Below are 20,135 nucleotides of genomic sequence, written 5' to 3'. Positions count from 1 at the left end.
AAATGGAACCTTGACGTTTTTTTTTTTCTTTCATTTACATACACCAATAAAAAGAAAAAGCAAAGTTACAAAGTTTAGTGTTTCTGACTATAGTTATAGTTCTTTCGACTTTTTGCCGCAAGGCATCTTCCTGATTTATAATTGCAAACGATCCGACAACGTGCAAAGGCTGCAGCCAACAAGAAATCATGGACCAAATAGTAATAAATGTTCGTACTCGTTTCAGCTCCGTTTAATTGATTTTTTTGTTTTTGCTATTTGTTTATTTCTTATTTTGTTTAAAAAATAAAAATTAGGAATATAATCTAATCGAATTAGTGAGAAGTATGAATTTGAGCTCAATTCTCAATTCGTTTTTTGATTCATGATCGAATTTAAATTATTTGAATTCATTCAATTAAATTTAAAAATATATAAAAATAAATTCGATTTTTATACTCGATAAAAATTCGATTATTTATGTTGGAGTTTGAACTCAATTTCAAGATATTTTATTAATTAAAATAATAAAAAAATTTAAATATAAAAGCTCGATTAGACTTACAAATTACTTGAATTGAGTATAAAAATATTCGAATTTAACTCTATCGATGAATCGAACTATTCGAGTTCGAACTCGATTCGATAATAATCAAACCGAATTTGAGTTTTATTTGAATTAAATCCGAATAATTTATGAGTATTAATAAATTATTTACATTTTTAATAAAAATAAATAATAAATTCACATAATAAAAAATTTTTTTTTAATTTCAATTGTGAAGTAAAACTTATCAAATTCATCATTCTTTTTAGCCCTTAGAGATTGGCATCTGAAAAGGAAAGGCAAGGCGAACGGGCCTCGAGGATATCATGGGACCGAATAGCAACAAACAAACAAGTGAACAACAACCACATTCTCTTCTTCGCTTGGGTGAACCATGGATTACAAAGCGACAGAAGTGATAAAGTCGAATTGATTTTTTTAAATATTATATAATATTATAAAAATTTAAAATTTATTTTAAATTTAAATTGAATTTTTATTCAATTTGATCGAATTAAATTGAATTATATTAATTTTTTATTTGATTTACTGATTTTTAATTTTTATATATTATTTTAATATAAAATTTTAAATTATTTAAGTAAATTTTAATATAAAATTATTTTTTTATAAAAATTTAAAATATATAGAAAAATTAAAAAAATATAATTTGATGTGATTAAATTTTTTTGATTTTTTAATTTTATTTAAATTTTTATTTGAATTTAATATATATATATATATTTAATATTTAATATTAATTTAAATTTAATAAAAAAATTAATTTACGTCAAATCAAATTTTAAGATTTCACATCGGTAAAATTTTTTTTTTTCACTTTACAAAGCAATCGGCTTTTGTATTGAGGTACTTTCCACTTTTCTTTTCGGTACTGTTTTTAACATACAGTTCTGGGCTAATAATGGAGTAGTGCTTTTCGTTGATACAGTGCCTCGAACTTCATTTCATCGATAAAGCAATGGTTGATAATGGAAGATGAAATGATGGGTTGTTGAACTGTAATGGTGAATATACAACAGATTTTTCTATACTTTCCAATTGATGATGATGACAATGAGCGAACCGCAGAACTGTGATAGGCACAGGTTTTGGTGTCTGTGCTTTCACACTGCAGCATTATGATGTTACAGGTTGAATTTTGCATGATCCAAAGATATTCACTATTAAGGAGACTAGTGCGAAGGAAGGATGATTGGAGTCCCATACTTTTGCTGTTTGCATTTGCTGGACTTTGCTTGAATCAATCTTCTCCGAAGATTTGCTAGATAATTATTGGAGTATTTCTTGAATTTATTTTCTCCACTCTAGTACTGGTAAATGGTATAAAGGCCTTTTTACTGGGGCAGGGTAATTGAGCTATTGCTGCAAACTTTTTTTATAATTTGACTGAGATTCCTTGATCATTTGCATCTCCTGTTGGATTTGCAGCTTTGCGTGATTTATATTTTGAGCACACATACGAAAAAAAAAAAAAATTCCACCAAGATCTTTTAATTTTGAATATAATTCAACACAAAAATAAATACTTCATCCTAATTTATTATACAATTACAAAATTACCCCTCAACTTATTATATTTATATATTATTTTTTATTTTATATATTTGTTAAATATATAGAAACAAAATTTATTTATATGTAAATATTACAACTTTTTAACTTAGATTTATTTATTATAAAAGATTTTTAATTTAAAATAAATAAATTTGTCATCACTATATTTTTACAAAATATAAATTTAATATGAGTATTATAATAATTAAAATTAATTGACAAATATTCAATTATGATTTTTTTTGTTAAATCATATAAGAGGTCCCAACTCCCAAGGTCCTAATAGGAAAGTTAACGTCCTTGTCATTAAGTCAATGGTCATATTAATATTTTAATAAAAAATTGATAAAATTAATAATTATATTAAAATATCAAATCAAAATAATATGAAAATTAAATTTGTATAAATTATAATATAAGAATTAAATTTTAAATTTTGATAAAGTATAAGGGTCTCTTATATGATTTGACCTTTTTCTTCAATTAATCTTTTTCATATTATATCTTACATTTTTTTTTTAAATCATTAGATACCAAAATAATATAATTTGCTTAATATATTTATTTTATTATACATATTAATATATTAACATACTTATAATTGCAAGTTTTTATAATTGTAAGTTTTATTTTTATATATTGTATATTGTATCTAAATTTTTTATGATTGATAAAATTGATATATTTTAAGATAAATAAAAAATATTATTATAAAATATTATTTTATATGAATATTTGAGAATATTTATTTTTTAAGAGTAAAATAGTCTTTAAATGAGATTTTTAATATGGAAGGGCCTAATTGTCATGCAAAATTAAAAAATTTGGGGTGAGTTGTCTATTTTTTTTAAAATAATAGACTTTTGTTGAATTATATTCAAAACTAAAGTACCTGAGTGGAATTTACCCAAAAAAAATAGAACGGGAACTTGTGCAATCATTCGTTTACTAGGGGGCAGCTATTTTATTGAAAATCCTTGAAAGTTCTGCTACATAACATGCAAGCAAAAGTGTTCAAACAAATAATAAAAATTGTTATAATAAATCAGATTGCCTTTCTTTTTATTAACTGTTTTTAGAGTTGCCCTCATTCGTTCAGATATTCATGTATGGGATTACTGCTATAATTAGTCTTGGAGACTGTAAATAACAACAGGACTTCTCACAGAGTAGCCAGTGCTTTTCCATTCAAGTGAAGCTGAAAGCACTAAAAATGAGGTGCTTTCCACGGGCTTTGCCTTCACCGCAACCTTAAAACTCCGCTTCTGCAAGAGACGAGTGAAGAAGAGACGAGTGGGCTTAACTGTGATTTCCACTCCTTCGGGAGCCTTAATGGTAGCATTGTATACAGATGGAGGACCTACATTGGTGACTGTTCTCCAGAAAACACAGGTGGTTTGCGGTTTGCCATTTTCCATCTTAAGCTGCATTGATGGGTAGTTAAGAGCATCATAGCTAAATCCATGAAGCAACGAGGAGCAATTTATGGATTTTGTACCAACTAAATGTGCTATAGATGATCCAGTGTAGCCTTCATGGCATAGGAACTGTACATAAGACATCTCGTCCATGTCATAGACTAGGCCAGGGTTTACGGCTCTGGTAGGATTCAATTGACCAGCACCATAGGCAAATTCAGCATCCTTATTCACCCTCCGGCTCATTGGTTTTGCTCCATAGATTATTAGTATATAACAAAGAAGTGTAAGCTACGGTAACATTAAATCGTGAATTAAGTTTGGAATGATTAACAGGTTTCTATCTTTACCTGTGGTCATGATTGCAGATTTGATCGCAGCGGCTGTCCAAGTAGGGTGAAATGATTTTACATAGGCTGCTACACCAGCAACATGTGGAGTGGCCATGGAAGTACCAGACATGAAAATGAAATCTGAATGTTGGTTGTCACCTTTTAGCCCAGTGAGTGAATTCATAGGAGTGTAAGCAGCCAAGATTTCAACTCCAGGGGCTATAATATCAGGCTGTATCAGGGTAGAACAGAAAGCCAGAGACTATAAGCACTTGATAGTCGAGGGACAAGAGGGTAATCGGAAAAGGAAAGATTCTCCGGTTTAAAGACAGAATTCAGAGCTTATACCTTAAGAAGATGCCGTGAGCCTGGATTTGGACCCCGAGATGAAAATGAAGCAACAAATGGAGCAGAAACATTAACTTCGTGGGACCGGTATATCACTGCTGAAGGTGATCTGGCAATCGTGGCAATAAAAGGGCAAGTAATTTTTCAATATGAACATTCTTTAAGGGCGCATTTCAGCATTTGTCATTGTCAACAGTGAATCATTTAAGAACATCAATTTTCATACCTTGTGGAATGTATATAATTTTCTATAGTTTCTCCATCATTTGCATTCACCACGGTTGCTGGTGCCATAAAAATTTGAGCAGTGTCAAGGTCTTGCTCACTTTCAACAATAGTCCCTGTTCCTCCAATTCCTTTGACGACAGAATCAGCACCCCATTGTCCTAGCGTGCAGTAGACAAGCCTTCCCTTGACCTTGCCAGGATCCAATGTGTTCTCAAAACAGAACCTGGAATTACAATTAAGCTGTCAGTTTTTTTTCCCCTTATAGAAGATCTCTATGCAAAATGCTCAAGAACAAAGTTCAACCTTGCAAATTCCTTGCTTTCTGAGTTCTTGGCAACATCACCTCCGCTGACAATGGGGTAAAGTTTTTCCTTTGGCTCAAATGTGTTAATTCCAATTCCCTGCTTATCAATACGGTACGACTTCAGGACAATATTCACAAAAACATTCAGAATATGTCTGTAATTGATAATAGTTTGGCCGTAGATATCAATTATCATAGACAATGGAAGATTTTTACATTTAAGCGTTCATACCTGAGCTATGGTTTCAGTTCTCAATTGTAGTTTTTAATAAGAATTTTCCAAATTTGAAGTTCAATGATAATGCCTTGACCAGATGCAAATAAAACTCACCGAGAAACTTTTTCCATTACCCAACTTGACTGTACTCCTAAACTGTCTGTCAATCCCACTGGCTGCCACAGTAACAAGCCATGGGGAGTGGTTGGACAATGAACCCAAGCTGGGACCATCATTCCCAGCAGAAGCCACAGTAATAATTCCCTTCTTCATAGCGTGAAACGCACCAACTGATATGGAATCTGTCACGTAATTCTGAATTGGCCCACCAATAGATATTGATATAACATCCACACCATCACTGGTAGCATCTTCCATTGCAGCAAGAATGTCCATATCTGAACATCCTGAGCTGACCCAGCACACTTTGTACATGGCTATCCTAGCTGATGGCACTGCACCACGAGCTGTGCCTTTGGCTAGCCCATATAGACTTGCATTTAGGACTAGGTTGCCTGCTAAAGTTGATGAGGTGTGGGTGCCATGGCCATCCACGTCTATCGGTGATAAAATGTCAGCTGGATCGGGATTGCCATCAAGCTTGAAGTATTTAGCTCCTATAATCTTGCTTTAGAACCCAATGAAGGTGGTCCAAGAGAAAGTATAAAAAACATTAAACCATGAAACTGGAACATTACCAATATTATTAATCCATATTAATTTCACTTTCGAAGTCTTGGTGATACCCAACTTAATGCATTTCAACACGTCTAATGTGGTATTTTCACAAAATTATAAAAAATAAAATAAAGCTGCTACTTAAAGAATGATCGTTTTCAAGATTTTTTTTTCTTGTTAATTTCTTTAAAACGCGGTTTATTAACTAGTGAGACTGGAAGCAATGAATTTTCGCATTTAAACAGACATTACTTAGTATTTCAGGAAGTTAATTTCTAATTTTCAATTCAATTCATCATTTCTGCTATTGATTTACAAATAAATTTTATGATTCATGTATTTGTTTCAAGTTTATTTCATGTCAAATATGTATAAAACATTAAAATTATTATATCAAATTTATATGAACCCATTAATTACAAAATACAATTTTTTATTTTATTAAATTGTTATAAAATTTTAAACAATATTGTTTTATGTCACGTTTAAAATCGTCATATCAGCAAAATAAGCTACAAAATTATGCTATGTTAAACTAATTTGAAACCCATTATATTGAAAAGTCCATCGTTTTTACTTGTTGCATCCTGAGAAATTTGCAAAATGGCCGCATGTTCCTTTCCATTTGGAGGGTGGTGGGCCGAATCCGTCATCCTTAAAGCTCTTTGACTGAGGAGTGATCCCTGCCAGAACAATATATGTTTGCTGATCGTGTTGAAACACATCATGGTGTTAAAAAAATGCTGATTATGCTGAATAAATTAAGAAAGTTTTTATCAACCTGTATCAAGTAAACCCACAACTATGTTTCTCTCCAACTTCAAATTTCTTCTAGCTGTCAAAGGAAGTCCAATGAAGTCCCATGATTTTGTTGTGTGTAGCTTGTGATACCGATTCAGAAACACAGAAATCACTTCATCCATTTCTAAGCATTTGAGAAACAATTTAAGCAAATCTCAGTGACCAAAAAAAGAAGGGAAATTAAACGAACAAACAATGAATTTCATGTACCCAAACTTCATGTACCCATTAACTTTTCAGCTTCATCTTTGGATAGCTTGGCAGCAAAAGCATTGAAGCTTTTTGTGTAACCGTAAACCATGGACTCTTTGGCAGCATGTTCACTGTTCAAAATATATTACAAACATTAGGCATCTAACAGGGAGATTGCCACATTTAAAGCCATGGTGGCAGCTTGAATTTCAGAAATTTCTTGCTGACTGCTATTAAGTTTCAAGCTAGAAATATAAAGTTAACCTCACCAAAAGAACTCAAAGAAGAAGAACATTCTCGTTTCATATGTGATGAAAATGCATGCACGTTTCAGCATATATGAAAGTAACGTTCGGGGTAACTTACCTTCCCTTGACAGAGGAGAGAAGGTGCATGTATTTTTGAACTGCAGATCCTTTGCTCACTCGACTCTCTCTCAAGTAAACAATATAAAAATTCTGTCACATTAAACACTTTATAATTAATGTCACAAACTTAATGATCAGTTTAGAGTAAAGACAATATAAAAAAATGGAGAATGCACCTTTGCTTCTTCTCCGGATGCAACAGTATTATTCAGTAATGTCAAACTCGAAAGAAGAAAAAGCTGATAGGTAAGAACTGAGCAACCAAATCTCACTTTTGCCATGCTAACAGGTTTCAGAATTGCCCTGTTAGATTCATCAAGCTCTAGATATATATATATATATATATATATATATATTAGTAACACACATTAAAGTCTATTGACAGGTTTAGCTGGACTGACAACAATAACAAAATGGGCAATGGATAAGAACAACAAACATATACTTCACTTCATGAACTCACATTGCTGGGAGTGCTGGAGTATATGGGGAACCTTGAAAGACAACAAAATTCTGGTGCAATTATGGACCAGTCAATGTCACATTTAGCTTGCCATTGCTTCTTCTGAATATTTCAACGAGTTACTGTTTTTGCAATCTCACCAGTCACCACCCTCCGTAATTTTGTAATGCTAATATAGATCTTTGATGAAAATGTTGTCTTGAGCAAACGTTTAATTTGTGTTTATGGACCTCTTTCAATTAATATCAAATATTAAATTGAGAAGTTGCTTGAAAACAAAAGCCTTGATTTCCAGTTCAAGCAATTAAGAATGAATAGAATTGAGATTAGCTTTAAGCTTCCTAAACGGAATGGTCAACTCAAAATCATTTTGCTAACTTGAAATGTTTAGCCTCTCCATAAAAAAAAAAAAAAAAGTGCTGTTAAATGTACTTATATATTTTTTTTATATTTCAATTTTTTTAATTTTTTTATAAGTGAAATTATTTAATTATTTTTTTCACAATATTCAAGAGTTTTATAATTTTTTGAAAATAAATTTTTTAAAAAATCATATAATTTTTCTAAAGTAAATTTTTAAAAAATCATAGTTTTTCCATTTCCAAATGATTTTTCTGAAATTCATTTTTGAAAAATCATTAATCTTTTAAAAATTTAACTTTCTAGAAATTTATTTTTGAAAAGGTTTATAATTTTTAAAAAATTTATTTTCCAATGAATTTAACTCTTTTCGTAAATTTATTTTCAAAAACTTTTGTAAAAAAAATGATAATTAAGTAATTTTATTTATAAAAAATTATTTTAAAAAAATGCAGTGAAGAGGAAAGGCCAGGTAAATTTAGCAACACTAAAAAAAATGCAAAAATTATACGAAATTACCAATTTGCCTAAAATAATATCCCGACAACCTTAAACGCGTCTCCATGGCTCCATCCGTCCCTTTGAAACTGACAACCTTAAACCCTACCTGCCCTCATGATCCTAACTCGCCTCTCCGGCTTAAAACAACCGCCACTCTTAACCACCGTCACGCTCCCTACTCGCCACCTTCTCTCCACCTCCCCTGCTGCCTCAAAACTCCGCGACCATTACTCCTTCCAACCACCACCATCCCTTTCTCCGGACCCCCAAAAAACTAACCCCCGTCCTAAACCGAACAAAAGGCAGAAACCCAAGTACCGACCCCCATCTTCGCTGGATCAGATAAAGCCAAAACATTCGGATTTGCCCTTCGATTTCCGGTTCAGTTACACGGAGAGTAGCCCGATTGTGAGGCCCATTGGGCTGAGAGAGCCAAAGTATTCGCCGTTCGGACCAGGTCGATTGGACCGTGAATGGACCGGGGTTTGTTCCCCTGCTGTGGACCCAAAGGTGAAGTCGGTGGAGGGTTCGGAGGATCCGAAATTGGAGGCGAAGAGGAAGCTGTTGAGGGCCACTACTCAGGGGACACCTCTCACTGAGGCTGAGAGAAAGTTTTTGGTAGAAAAGTGCCAGAGCAATAGAACTAAAAGGCAAATAAATTTGGGTATTGCGTAAAGTTTTCAATTTTATTCCTTTTAGTTAATTTTTTTTTTCCAATTCTGGTATTGTATCTTCATGATATATCTTTTTTTTTTCTTTGGATTTTGGATTTTGTATTGGTTTGATTTTTGGGTGTGAGCCTTTAGTTTGTATTATCAATTGAGGTGTTATTTGGTTTAAGCTTCTTGTTGAACTGGATAGAAGGTTATTGAAGCTTGGTGATGTTGCTTACTAGTTTCAGAATATTGATTGCTTGAAGAATATAAAGCAAAAGCAAGGAATTGAGAATATGAGTCATAAATGTGCTTTGAAGTCACAAATTAGAAGAAAGCGAAATTATCAAAGAAGGTGTTTAGAAATTTTAGTTTATTTGTTTGTCACCCTGTTGTATATAGGGATTAGGGAGGTTGGTTTTCAAGGGTCTAAAAACTCATGTAGGAAGCTGTGAGGGAGTGTTGAAACTCTTGAACGAGAAGAAATGCTATTTTATATATGGTGAAGCTCCCTTTTAAGTGGTTTGGCATTGTGATTGGATCAATCCCTTTTAAGTTCTTTTCATTGCATTTTCCATCATTAATCTCATACGTTGTCTTATAGCATGGCATTCTGTTGTTTTCATTTGTAGGGCGAGATGGTTTAACACATAACATGCTGAATGATATTCATAATCATTGGAAATTGGCTGAAGCAGTCAGGATTAAGTGTCTTGGGGTCCCCACTGTTGACATGAAGAATGTGTGCGCCCAGCTTGAGGTACACGGTTTACCCCTAATAGAGAGCATAGACTGTACAATATGCTCAGCTCTAGCATTTTTAAGGGAAGGAATTTCCTTTTCATTACAGTATCTGTATGTCTTTAATTATGATGAGCTTCCCATACTATGCTCACCTGTATCTCATTACGTGTTTTGTGTTGACTATTGATCGATATAATATCATGTACTAGTTTTGTCCTCTATCATGAATCGAAGTATTATATATGCAAATAACTATGAGATATTTACTCTTGTCACGAATTTTAAATAATCACTGCAGGATAAAACATATGGAAAGATCATCCAGCGGCATGGTGGTACACTTATATTGTACAGAGGACGGAATTATATGCTGCAGAAAAGGCCTGTAATTCCTTTAATGTTGTGGAAACCTCAGGAACCTGTTTATCCCAAGTTGATTAAAACTACTATTGATGGTCTAAGTATTGAGGAAACAAAAGAAATGAGAAAGAGAGGACTGGCCATTCCTGCTTTAACAAAACTTGGTACTATTTGTTTCTTCCTGTTAGCTTCTAGTATTTGGTATTTTTTTTGTGATCATTTATTACAAATTAAATTTGCAGCCAAGAATGGCTATTATGGTAGTCTGGTACCCATGGTCAGAGATGCTTTTCTTGTCAGCGAGCTGGTGCGTGTAGACTGCACGGGACTTGAAAAAAGTGATTACAGGAAAATAGGCTGCAAACTCAGAGTAATGTTATATTTCTTTTAAAGATATGTTTGAACTCTTTGCTGAAGGGACTGACTGTATGATACTGGTTATTTGATCTGCTTACTATCATATAAATGCTGTCCTCCCTTTTATATTCAAGAACCTCTGAATTTTCAGTCCTAATATACATATCTGCATTTTCATTAGCTTTTTGGGCTTTTCTCTGTGTGGAGGGAGATAAACCTACTATTCCACATTGTTTTTTGTAAAACCTTAATCCGTAAAGTGATTTACACGGGAAAAGAAGGAACAAGATAAGTTGCCTTTGGTTCCTTGCATTCACATATTAGCATCTTAATTTTGAAAATTTTATGGAGTTAGTACTGCTTCAATGACAATGCTATTGTGTATGTTTAAAGCTTACTATAATAGGAATGAAGATTGGTGAATATGAGATTTTTTTCTTCTTCTAAAAGAAGGACCTTTCCGTCTTGTGCACTTGTAAAGCTTTTCAATATTTAATTAATTAGCCAACTTTAATTTTCGTACAGGACCTGGTTCCTTGTATCCTTGTCACATTTGAAAAGGAGCAGATTGTGGTGTGGAGAGGAAAAGACTATAAGCCTCCAGAGGATGGGTCTTTCTTTACCAACCAAGAATTTTTTGATGACTCGAGTTGTGTCGTGGGGAGATCTGATAGCTCCAATAGCTCCAATGAGAGTAATCATCAATAGGTCTTCATCGGTGTTATATGTTCACCCCAATTGTAATTATTTCTGTCTTCTCACGTATCTAATCACAACTTCAAAGCAGATTGGAAAAGATATCTGCTGTTTATTGCATAGACTCTTTCGGATTCTCACAACTTTAAAGCAGATTGTAAATCATTGCACATGCACTGTATTTGTCAGAGTTTAGATCTGGAATATATAATGCCATCAACCAGGATTGCATTTTTTATTTTATTTTATTTTTTAATGGTATTTTGTCTTAGCTTTCATTCTTTCCCCTTGCATGAATGATAGTAGTTTCCTATTTTATCTAATAGTTTGTTGAAAAAAATCCAACTGTTAGGAGAATAGTGCCCAAGTGCCAACTTATTTTTTATGCCTGATTTATGCAAAACTGTAAGTTCTTGTAAGCTTGCCTGTAAAGTTCATATGTTGTTGAGATTTGCATAGGCAATGTGAAGGGTCTGGTAATCCTGTTTGAACATTATTGAACCGGTTTTGGATTTACCTTGTATGTCTGTTCTCTTATGTCCTAAACCTATGGTTTTTTATGCAAAAACTAGATGTAAGTAACCAACCAAACACCCCAACATCAAGTTGTTCGAATGTCAAAGCAATTCAATTCTCCTAATCTGTTCCTATTGGCATGTCGGCATCAAAAAGAGTAAGTCATTATCGAAATGTGATAGACCTCTTGACCAGATATCTTGTAATATTTCTTTTAGAATTTCATATTCGTTAGAACGTATGGTCTCTTTTAATTTTCTAATTTCCTAGACCCCTTGAAAGATCTCATATTTTTTAAAATCCCAGATTTTCTTCTTCATGGTGGTTGTTGAAAAGCTTTTGTAATGTGAGAATTTGTTAGAAGAATGCCTTCTTATTTCCAATTCTCCACGCATTGGAAACAACACATTGGCTCAGAGCTCCAATGGCGATAGGGATGAATGCCCGCTGTCCTCTCCCACTCGTCCCCGTCAGCACATCAACACTCGATCTTTCGCAATAAAACTTAGTGTTTGATGCTAGCTCAAGTATTTGCAAAAAGCTTTGCGAGTGAAAACATGACACGAAATGGTTTATACGCCATCCGACAAGCAGCTGATATAGGAGCCACAATCACGTTGGATAGGTAAGGTGGGGGTGTCCCCATTATCAAGTAGTGTCTCTTTAGTTTTCCCTCAACTAGTTGCCCCTGGTTATGGCTTAGTGCCTATCAGGATCACGTGTTCTTGTTTTCCCTTTAAATTCATGCACCTCATTGGGCAGATTAGTATGAGCTCGTTTATCCTTCTTCCAAAACTATTGGTGGTTGATCCCAGAGCAGGATTCACTTTGCCATTGGTTGGAAGTTGGAACCCCTCCAACAGGCAACACCAGCCATATAAATGTAATAATTTTAGTATTGTCGAGTCCTAGACTTTAGTCTTTGCAGATGAATGATGATAACCTTGAAAAAAGCTAGCATTATCAATGGATCCACTCCACTCTTTTCGGGTAATGGACTAATGGTCCTGTATCCAGATGGAAATTGCAAGTTTGAACCCCACGCATATTGGATATGTGTATCAACCTAAAATAAAGTCGATCGATTCTAGTTACCTCCTTTCATTAGATGATAATTCTGTCTTGTTTTCTTATTACGGTTCTTAAGTGATCCATTCTCCTAAACCAATCTTCTAACCTCCGACTTTCAAGCAGCATTTAACACGGAAATGAATTGAAGAATTTATTTAGTTATTTTTGTCCAAATTTTAAAGCAAAAATCAAGTACTAGTACTATTAATTTATGGAAATTTCTTTATTCATTTAATTACAATTTATATGAATGCTAATATTTTTGGTTTTATTTGATAAGGTGGATTGAAAATAGAAAGATGAAAATTTTTTAAGAAATTAAAATATAAAAAAATATGTTTTTTCCTTTTATGATGTGTTTGATTAGAAAATAAATTTTTTTTTTTAAAAAGTAATTTTCTTTCAATCCATTACTTTGTAGAATTCAAAAATGAAAATTTTATTATTTCACCAAATTTTTTTTTGTAAAATAAGATGAACAAATAAATATGATAAACAATTTTGTAATATGCAACATTTACTCATATCTCTTTTTTTCAGTTTAAAATAATTTATATTTGTGAATAATATTATATTTTTTATTTACTTTTCTCTCACTTTTTTTTTTCTTATCAAACAAACTTAAAATTCATTTTATTTTCACTTTTCACTATGTCCTATTTATCATTTCATTTTTCTACTCGACCAAACACACCTTAAGTGAAGTTATTTATTAAATAATAATCTTAATAAATACTACCAGAATACTTAATAAAAATGCAAAAAAAAAAAAAAAAACCATAAAATGAACTAAAATTTTCACAACAGCTATGTACAATAATATCTTAATAATAATAATAAGATCTAGAAAAAAAAGAATTTAAAAAGAAGAAAATTAATTTATCTCCAATCATCCTCTTTCTTTTTCATAGTGGTAGAATTAATTAATTTAATTTCAAAATGTGAAAGCATCGTTCAAACAACGGCATAAGGACAAATCCCTAAATAAGAAAGTATTTAAGATAAGATTAAAAAAAATAATAAAAACCTAATTATCCCACGTGCAAATCATGTGGCGTGACATATAAAATCAACACACTATTTTTTGGTCAGAAACCAAACAAATTGAACTCCACCCGATAAACCCCTACTCCCACTTTCCTTAACTCCTCGCCTTTTTCTTCATCCATAAAAAAAAAAATATTCTGAAGGAAAAGACCCTATTCGCTGATCTTTGATTGAGTAGAATGGCAGAGCATGATCTAACGTCACGTCTCCTCTCTCCTCGATCGTCCGATCAACCCCACACTGTCCTCACCGTCCACGACGGTGAAGACTCTGAACCCTCCGATCGACCGCCATCTAATCAACAATACTCCATCCAAACCCGCATTCCTTATCACAATCATAATCACAACGGAATCAACAACGAGAACGGCCACGTCAGCTGTCAGAATCCGTACGAGTTTCTCGGGTCGGTCGGGTTCTCGGTTCCGGCACCGAGCACCGTTGATCCGTTTCGAAACGGGACGCCGTTTATTTCCGGGGTTTACGAAATGATAAAGATCGTCCTGTGTTTGCCAATTGCTTTAGCGAGATTGGTACTGTTTGGGGCGTGTTTGGCAGTTGGTTATATCGCGACCAGGATAGCGTTAGAAGGGTGGAAGGATAAGCAATACCCAATGCCCAAATGGAGGTCTAGAATCATGTGGGTCACTAGGGTTTGTGCTCGCTTTATTCTTTTCTCTTTTGGGTAAGTTAGAAAAAAAAAAAAAAAAAAACCTCTTGAGTGAAATTTTTCTTATTACTTTAATATAAGTTGAATTACTTTTTTTTTTTTTAATTTTCTGTTAATCTTTTCCTGTAGCTATCAGTGGATTAGAAGAAAAGGAAAACCAGCTCCAAGAGAGATTGCTCCAATTGTTGTATCTAATCATGTATCATATATTGAACCCATTTTTTATTTCTATGAATTATTTCCGACAATCGTTGCATCAGAGTCCCATGATTCCATGCCCTTTGTTGGAACTATTATCAGGGCAATGCAGGTAATCTACAATCTTAATTTAGATAATCTTTGTTATATATTTTCTATTTTCTTATTCCTGTACTGAACTTTTCTTTTATCGATTGTAGGTGATATATGTTAATAGATTCTCACCAGCATCAAGAAAGAATGCTGTAAATGAAATAAAGGTAGAAAGTTTCTATGATATCTGTATTTTGGCTTGTTTGACATAGTTATTTCGAAACTCCTTAGAAGTCGAGGAAATGAAGAAAACTATAGAAATGTTTGTTCAATAATGAGTCTAAGTTAATACTAATGCAGTAAATTTATATGATTTTTATCAATTTATAAGCTATTTGATACAGAAATGTGCTTTCAAGGATCTGAATACAGAGAAGGGCTTCATGCGATAAATTTCCTAGAGTGCTACTATTTCCTGAGGGAACCACGACTAATGGGAAGGTCCTTATTTCATTTCAACTTGGTGCATTCATCCCCGGTCACCCAATTCAACCTATAATTGTTCGTTATCCTCATGTACACTTTGATCAATCTTGGTAGGACTTAATTTTTTTGGTCTTTTCTTTTCTTTTTGTTCTTTTTATTTTCTCCATGCACTTGCTAAATACTTTTGATGTTGTCTTGTTTAGGGGGCTTGTATCTTTGGCTAAGCTCATGTTTAGAATGTTTACTCAGTTTCATAATTTTATGGAGGTATGTCATCTAGCTTATTTAATTCAAATTTTCAATATTGTGTTCCACAGTTCTGACAATTTATGTTCTGTTTTGTTAATAGGTAGAATATCTCCCTATCATTATGCCCCCTGATCATCAAAAACAAAATGCAGTCCACTTTGCTGAGCGGGTGAGTCTTTGCTTGGTATTGATCTATTTGTTACTTTGTCTCACCTTAATGTGTTTATTTTTAGTTTTTAAAGAGCAAAAACCCAGTGTACATATTATGGGAATTTTTTTTTTTTTTTTATGGTGGATGCTAAGAAATTTTAGTCACTATGGATGTGTTTGCTACGTTAGATTATAGTAGGATAGAATAAGATAATATTATGAATAGGATTATATTAAATAATGTCATCTTATCTTGTGTTTGATGCGTGCAATGATTAAGATAGGATAATTTATTTTTCGGTTAAAATAATCCTTCCTCAAAATTTATACAATTTAAATTATTGATGTAATTTTTAAGGGTATAATAGGATATGCAAGTTCAATCATGGATTAAAAATAATCCTTTCCACTTTGGGGGGATTGAATCATCCTATGCCAAGAGGATGATTAATCCTCCTTACAATTCTATCCCTTTTTTAGATACAAACCAAACATAGTATAGGATGATTATCATCCTATCCTATCATCATCCTATGCATCAAGTGTGACCTATATGTCCTGGTGCTTGACTTTCATTTCATAGGGTTGCTTGTGAATCTTTACAGATATGTTGAAGTAGTCTGTATGTTTTTCATTGTAATGTTGGGTTTCGTAGATTATTGTTTAGTTCATATGCGTGTGGGCAGACTGGTCAAGCTATGGCAAGTGCTCTCAATGTTGTACAAACATCTCATTCCTATGGCGATTTAATGCTTCTCATGAAAGCTGCTCAACTACAAAAGGTTTGTGCGTCTCTTAGTGATTTTTTATGAACTTTAAAATTGATAAAAATTGAGTTAACTTGGTGAGAAATTGGGGTCCCATGACATGTGAATCATCTTGAAGTGCAATTGTCAGACAATTTTTCTTCTTATGTAGTAGAATAATTGGGAATGAAGCTTGCAGAAACTAGGTACTTGTGGAAAATAAAGATTTTTAGTTACGATAAAACATCTAGAAGATATGTGATTGTGATTTGGTAAATTATGTATGCTATAAGAGTCTTTATTAAGCCTTCTTTTATGTTTCTTAAGAAAAGAAATTTGCCTTTTTTTTTTCTTAACTAATGTATTCCTTAGTTTTAAAAAGTTTTGATCTTCTCTAAAAGTATTATTGGTGAAGTAAACATGATTGCTGAAAGAACTGTGCCCAAAAAAGGAGGATGGGTAGGTTTATGTCTAAGTTGTCATAAAATCTATCTGACGGCTTTTGCGGTAAATATCAAGATGGAGAAGATACTGCATTTAATTTAGCACCATTGTTTAAGTTAAATCTATGTTACTCCTTGTCAGTGGATGTATTATTATACGAGCAAGTATACTGACTAATCAATTAATTCCTAGTGGTGCACCTCCTTTCTGGAATGATTGCTGGTAATGAACGACCTGGCATCTGAATATCTGTTTGTGTTAATTCTATACTGAGACTTGACTCCAATTGTCCTTTTATAGGTTGTGCTAATAGTTGTTTTAACATAAATTTTGCAGGAAAAGCCCTGGAGTTATATGGTTGAAATGGCCAGGAATGAATCGGTCAGTCAGGCATTGAAACTCTCCACATTTGAAACTTACCTTGTATTCTTTTGTCTTTCATGGAAATACATTTATATTTTGAAGTTGATTTAACCTTGTCTACATTGGTTTCTATGAAGATGCTTACACCTACATTTTCTCCAAGCGCTTCCTCAGTCAGTAAACCATTTTATCTCATATTGCAGCTATACCATATAAGCAGCTTGGAGGCTGTGGACTTTCTGGATAAGTTTCTTTCTATGAATCCTGATAACAGGTATTGCTAAAGCATTTATGATGAGAAAAAGTACTTTTTTTCTAGTTATTAAGCCAACCAAGAGTAGCGGTTGCTAGACTTGTAGAATTTCACCCCTTCTAATTAAGAAACACTGAGGGTATTTGTTCCTTTCTTTTTCTAGTAATTTTTGAAGTTTTGAATCATCTCTCCTTGCAGTGGTTGTGTTAAGCGTCATGATTTTTTGAGGGTTTTACAGCTAAAGAAGGCGTGTACACTTTCTGAAGAGGTCAGTTGCCCTTACTATGTCAATGGATTTTTGAATGTGCTTTACTTTTAAATATTTTCTACATATTTGCTCAGTTTTGTGACATTTTTTTCCTTTCTCTTGTAACGTGATTATTATCTGGAATACAGATTTTTGGGTTCCTTGATGTGGAGAAGAATGGATCAATTACATTTAAGCAGGTATTTCAACTGCCCGTTATTACCACCCCTACAAATTTTCTACTTCTGTATATTTGTGTCTTCATGTTAGCATCACGCTATAGTATTTTGCTACCTGACCATGGCCATCACGCTATATTTATAGCGTCACGCTCTATTTATGAAAAATGATAGTGCTTTTTTCTTTATTAAGTTTTGAATTTGTTTGTGGACTCAACTACTTTTCCTTCATGAATTATTGGACCTGTCACGTTGTCCTCTTCATTGTTGCCCATTACTGCTAATGCTGCTACTATATTGCCTTTTGAGATCAACTGTTAGTGGTCTGCTGACGTCCCAGTACCATACAGATGATAATTCTTTAGAGGCTTACTTTTCTTGGTGATATTCCTTGCATTGTCTTTTCCATTGATTTTTTAGATTTCTGTTGCACATGAATCTCACTACATCTTTTAGCATTATTATTGGTTGCCTTACAAAACAGAAAAACTATATTATTATTGGTTTCCTTATAAAACAAAAACTAATCTTACCCTGTTTATTTTAATCTTGTTCTATATTTTGTATATTCACTGCTACTTGTCCCAAGCATCTGGATTCTCTCTGATGTTTGTGCCTGATATCACCTGAATTTTGGTCCAAAAGACACCTTAAGCAAATTTTGTTTCCATAGATGGCTCAATATACAATTTTCTATTCTTCCTGGTAGTTCTTATTTGGATCAGCTCATGTAATGAAGCAACCACCATTCAGGCAAGCCTGTGAACTAGCCTTTGCTGAATGTGATGTGGGGGGAGATAACTACTGTTCGAAGGAAGAAGTATGTGGTTCTTTCTTTGCTTTCTCTTAGTTTGTACTTTGTTCATTTTCATCAGTTAACCTTTGTGCATTTATGCGCAGAGCCTTAACTCTTTTGTTTCTGATTGCTTTTGGATCAGTTGGCAGACATTCTTAGACAGGCAATTCCAGATCTGAATGAAGATGAGGTAAATATGTATAGATTGGTTGTGAAATAAAGTATATTTTTGGCTGTCATTTTCTGACTTGACTTGACCCGACCTATATCTGTGCCACTGGCTACATGTAGGTCGATGGGTTGTTCACTCTTTTTGATGCGGACAATGATGGGAGAATCAGCGTAGATGATTTCCTTTGCTGCCTGAGAAAGAATCCTTTGCTGATAGCGCTGTTCTCACCCAGATTCAGATTGCTGCATAGAGACTTTGTAAAAATCTAATGATTGAATGCTCACACGAACACGAACACGAACACGAACACTTATCTCTTAAATGTATTGATTTGTACTGATTTCCTTCATCCTTTTTAATTAATGTTTATGATCATAGATTCATAGTTATTAAAAATCAAATTAACATAAATGAGTCTCTTTTTTTCTCCATCTTGGACCTCTCTTCCTGCGTGTCAGGCATGCAACAAGAGTTCCATCGTCGTTATCAGAAATGGATTCCCATTTTTTGGCTTTTACATTCGTGCTTTTAACCAGGGCTAACTCCTTTCCCTTTCTCTTTTTGATCGAAGGGCACAAAACAAAGAAAAACGAACATGAGTATTAGGTAGAAAGTTAAACCACAATGAAGTGTGAGTGTAGACATCAAGAGTTAGAAAGATCAGTAAACAGGAGAGTCCACTCTGGACTTGCTCTCTTTGCTTAAATTCACACCTCTTGGCTACGAAAAGCTTCCCACTTAGAGGGCTCAAACTGAAAAGAAATCCTGCTTTGTATATAGACTTTTCAATGCAATTGCACATCCAAATTATCATATTTCCTTTTCACAACAAAAACAAAAGTTGAGTGGTGAGAATTCTCTCCTAAAATCCAGCAAGAAAATCCCATCTTAGATATCCCTTTTCCTTCTTTTTTCTAATGCAAAGCTTTTCCTTCTGCTTTTCAGCTCACAGTTTCCCCCATTATTTGCATCTCAGTTTAAATGTCACATCTGATTTTGTTATTTCGCATGGGGGACCATCATCCAGTCATCTACCATGGATCATATTCCCACTTATTTATCACATTGGTTAATGCACTAGAATTAAGCCTCCCCACCCCCCAATAAGGCTAAAAATGAACAGTTCACTATTTGGCCTAAATTTGAGGACCAGCAATCCTTAAATACAGACATCTGAAGATTGCGATCCTCCAACTCTTAGAAATTAGGGTCGCTAAGGTCCTCTTTTACAGAACCCACAACTCTTTTTAATTCGGAAAATTTTCTATTACTACAATGCGATGTTGTTGTAGGGGCCATGATGTAATCTCACAAATCCCAAAGTGAAATATGGACCCTTTGATTGAAAGCTGATGGGATTAAAAAAAAAAAGGGAACGATGGCACGCTTTGTGG

The 20,135-nt window shown here is 33.4% G+C and overlaps 3 protein-coding genes across 19 annotated transcripts; 2 read left to right on the top strand and 1 right to left on the bottom strand.

Moving 5' to 3' along the window:
• Positions 1–3,155: 3,155 nt before the first annotated feature.
• On the bottom strand, positions 3,156–7,552 carry XSP1 (xylem serine peptidase 1). 2 transcript variants are annotated; one of them, XM_022903796.2, is made up of 12 exons: positions 7,451–7,552; positions 7,164–7,309; positions 6,986–7,077; positions 6,653–6,750; positions 6,408–6,551; positions 6,204–6,309; positions 5,063–5,576; positions 4,731–4,828; positions 4,426–4,650; positions 4,200–4,308; positions 3,870–4,083; positions 3,156–3,773 (listed from the first exon to the last, which is right to left on the bottom strand). In XM_022903796.2, the coding sequence occupies exons 2-12, from the start codon at positions 7,266–7,268 to the stop codon at positions 3,229–3,231; spliced, it is 2,250 nt and encodes a 749-aa protein (XP_022759531.2). In that variant the 5' UTR covers positions 7,269–7,309; positions 7,451–7,552; the 3' UTR covers positions 3,156–3,228. The 2 variants fall into 2 exon arrangements, with proteins under 2 accessions (XP_022759531.2, XP_089605859.1); XM_089749733.1 differs by lacking the exon at positions 7,451–7,552 and having other exon boundaries at positions 3,389–3,525; positions 3,600–3,773.
• Positions 7,553–8,376: 824 nt separating this feature from the next.
• Positions 8,377–11,364, top strand: LOC111304654 (RNA-binding CRS1 / YhbY (CRM) domain-containing protein). The gene is made up of 5 exons (XM_022901418.2): positions 8,377–8,975; positions 9,597–9,724; positions 10,007–10,232; positions 10,311–10,438; positions 10,951–11,364. The coding sequence occupies exons 1-5, from the start codon at positions 8,426–8,428 to the stop codon at positions 11,131–11,133; spliced, it is 1,215 nt and encodes a 404-aa protein (XP_022757153.2). The 5' UTR covers positions 8,377–8,425; the 3' UTR covers positions 11,134–11,364.
• A 2,434-nt stretch (positions 11,365–13,798) lies between these two features.
• LOC111304653 (calcineurin B subunit-like protein) lies at positions 13,799–19,273 on the top strand. Of its 16 annotated transcripts, none has more exons than XR_016331014.1 (14): positions 13,803–14,440; positions 14,555–14,735; positions 14,824–14,883; positions 15,089–15,252; positions 15,346–15,409; positions 15,492–15,560; positions 16,209–16,323; positions 17,068–17,112; positions 17,298–17,368; positions 17,546–17,615; positions 17,744–17,794; positions 18,483–18,593; positions 18,712–18,759; positions 18,861–19,172. XR_016331014.1 is itself a non-coding variant. In XM_022901412.2 (14 exons), the coding sequence occupies exons 1-14, from the start codon at positions 13,935–13,937 to the stop codon at positions 19,008–19,010; spliced, it is 1,686 nt and encodes a 561-aa protein (XP_022757147.2). In that variant the 5' UTR covers positions 13,803–13,934; the 3' UTR covers positions 19,011–19,273. The 16 variants fall into 16 exon arrangements, 9 of the variants coding, with proteins under 9 accessions (XP_022757147.2, XP_022757145.2, XP_022757149.2 ...); XM_022901412.2 differs by having other exon boundaries at positions 16,228–16,323; positions 18,861–19,273; XM_022901410.2 differs by having other exon boundaries at positions 16,228–16,323; positions 17,068–17,154; positions 18,861–19,273.
• Positions 19,274–20,135: the final 862 nt, after the last annotated feature.

The sequence above is a fragment of the Durio zibethinus genome, chromosome 21, assembly GCF_047325235.1.
Source record: "Durio zibethinus cultivar Kanyao isolate XHJ-2024 chromosome 21, ASM4732523v1, whole genome shotgun sequence".
In the NCBI taxonomy this organism is placed as follows: domain Eukaryota; kingdom Viridiplantae; phylum Streptophyta; class Magnoliopsida; order Malvales; family Malvaceae; genus Durio; species Durio zibethinus.
This window is presented reverse-complemented; position numbering and strand designations above follow the sequence as displayed.

Bases quoted from the DNA above. Each gene is read 5' to 3' on its own strand.
- LOC111304654 (XM_022901418.2), top strand. From the start codon at position 8,426: ATGATCCTAACTCGCCTCTCCGGCTTAAAACAACCGCCACTCTTAACC. The intron at 9,725-10,006 runs GTACACGGTTTA...TAATCACTGCAG, and splicing joins ATGTGTGCGCCCAGCTTGAG to GATAAAACATATGGAAAGAT. The intron at 10,439-10,950 runs GTAATGTTATAT...ATTTTCGTACAG, and splicing joins AAATAGGCTGCAAACTCAGA to GACCTGGTTCCTTGTATCCT.
- LOC111304653 (XM_022901410.2), top strand. From the start codon at position 13,935: ATGGCAGAGCATGATCTAACGTCACGTCTCCTCTCTCCTCGATCGTCC. The intron at 14,884-15,088 runs GTAGAAAGTTTC...ATCTGAATACAG, and splicing joins ATGCTGTAAATGAAATAAAG to AGAAGGGCTTCATGCGATAA. The intron at 17,795-18,482 runs GTATTTCAACTG...TCTTCCTGGTAG, and splicing joins GATCAATTACATTTAAGCAG to TTCTTATTTGGATCAGCTCA.
- XSP1 (XM_022903796.2), bottom strand. From the start codon at position 7,268: ATGGCAAAAGTGAGATTTGGTTGCTCAGTTCTTACCTATCAGCTTTTT. The intron at 6,751-6,985 runs GTAAGTTACCCC...TATTTTGAACAG, and splicing joins CTCTCCTCTGTCAAGGGAAG to TGAACATGCTGCCAAAGAGT. The intron at 4,084-4,199 runs GTATAAGCTCTG...ACCCTGATACAG, and splicing joins GCTCACGGCATCTTCTTAAG to CCTGATATTATAGCCCCTGG.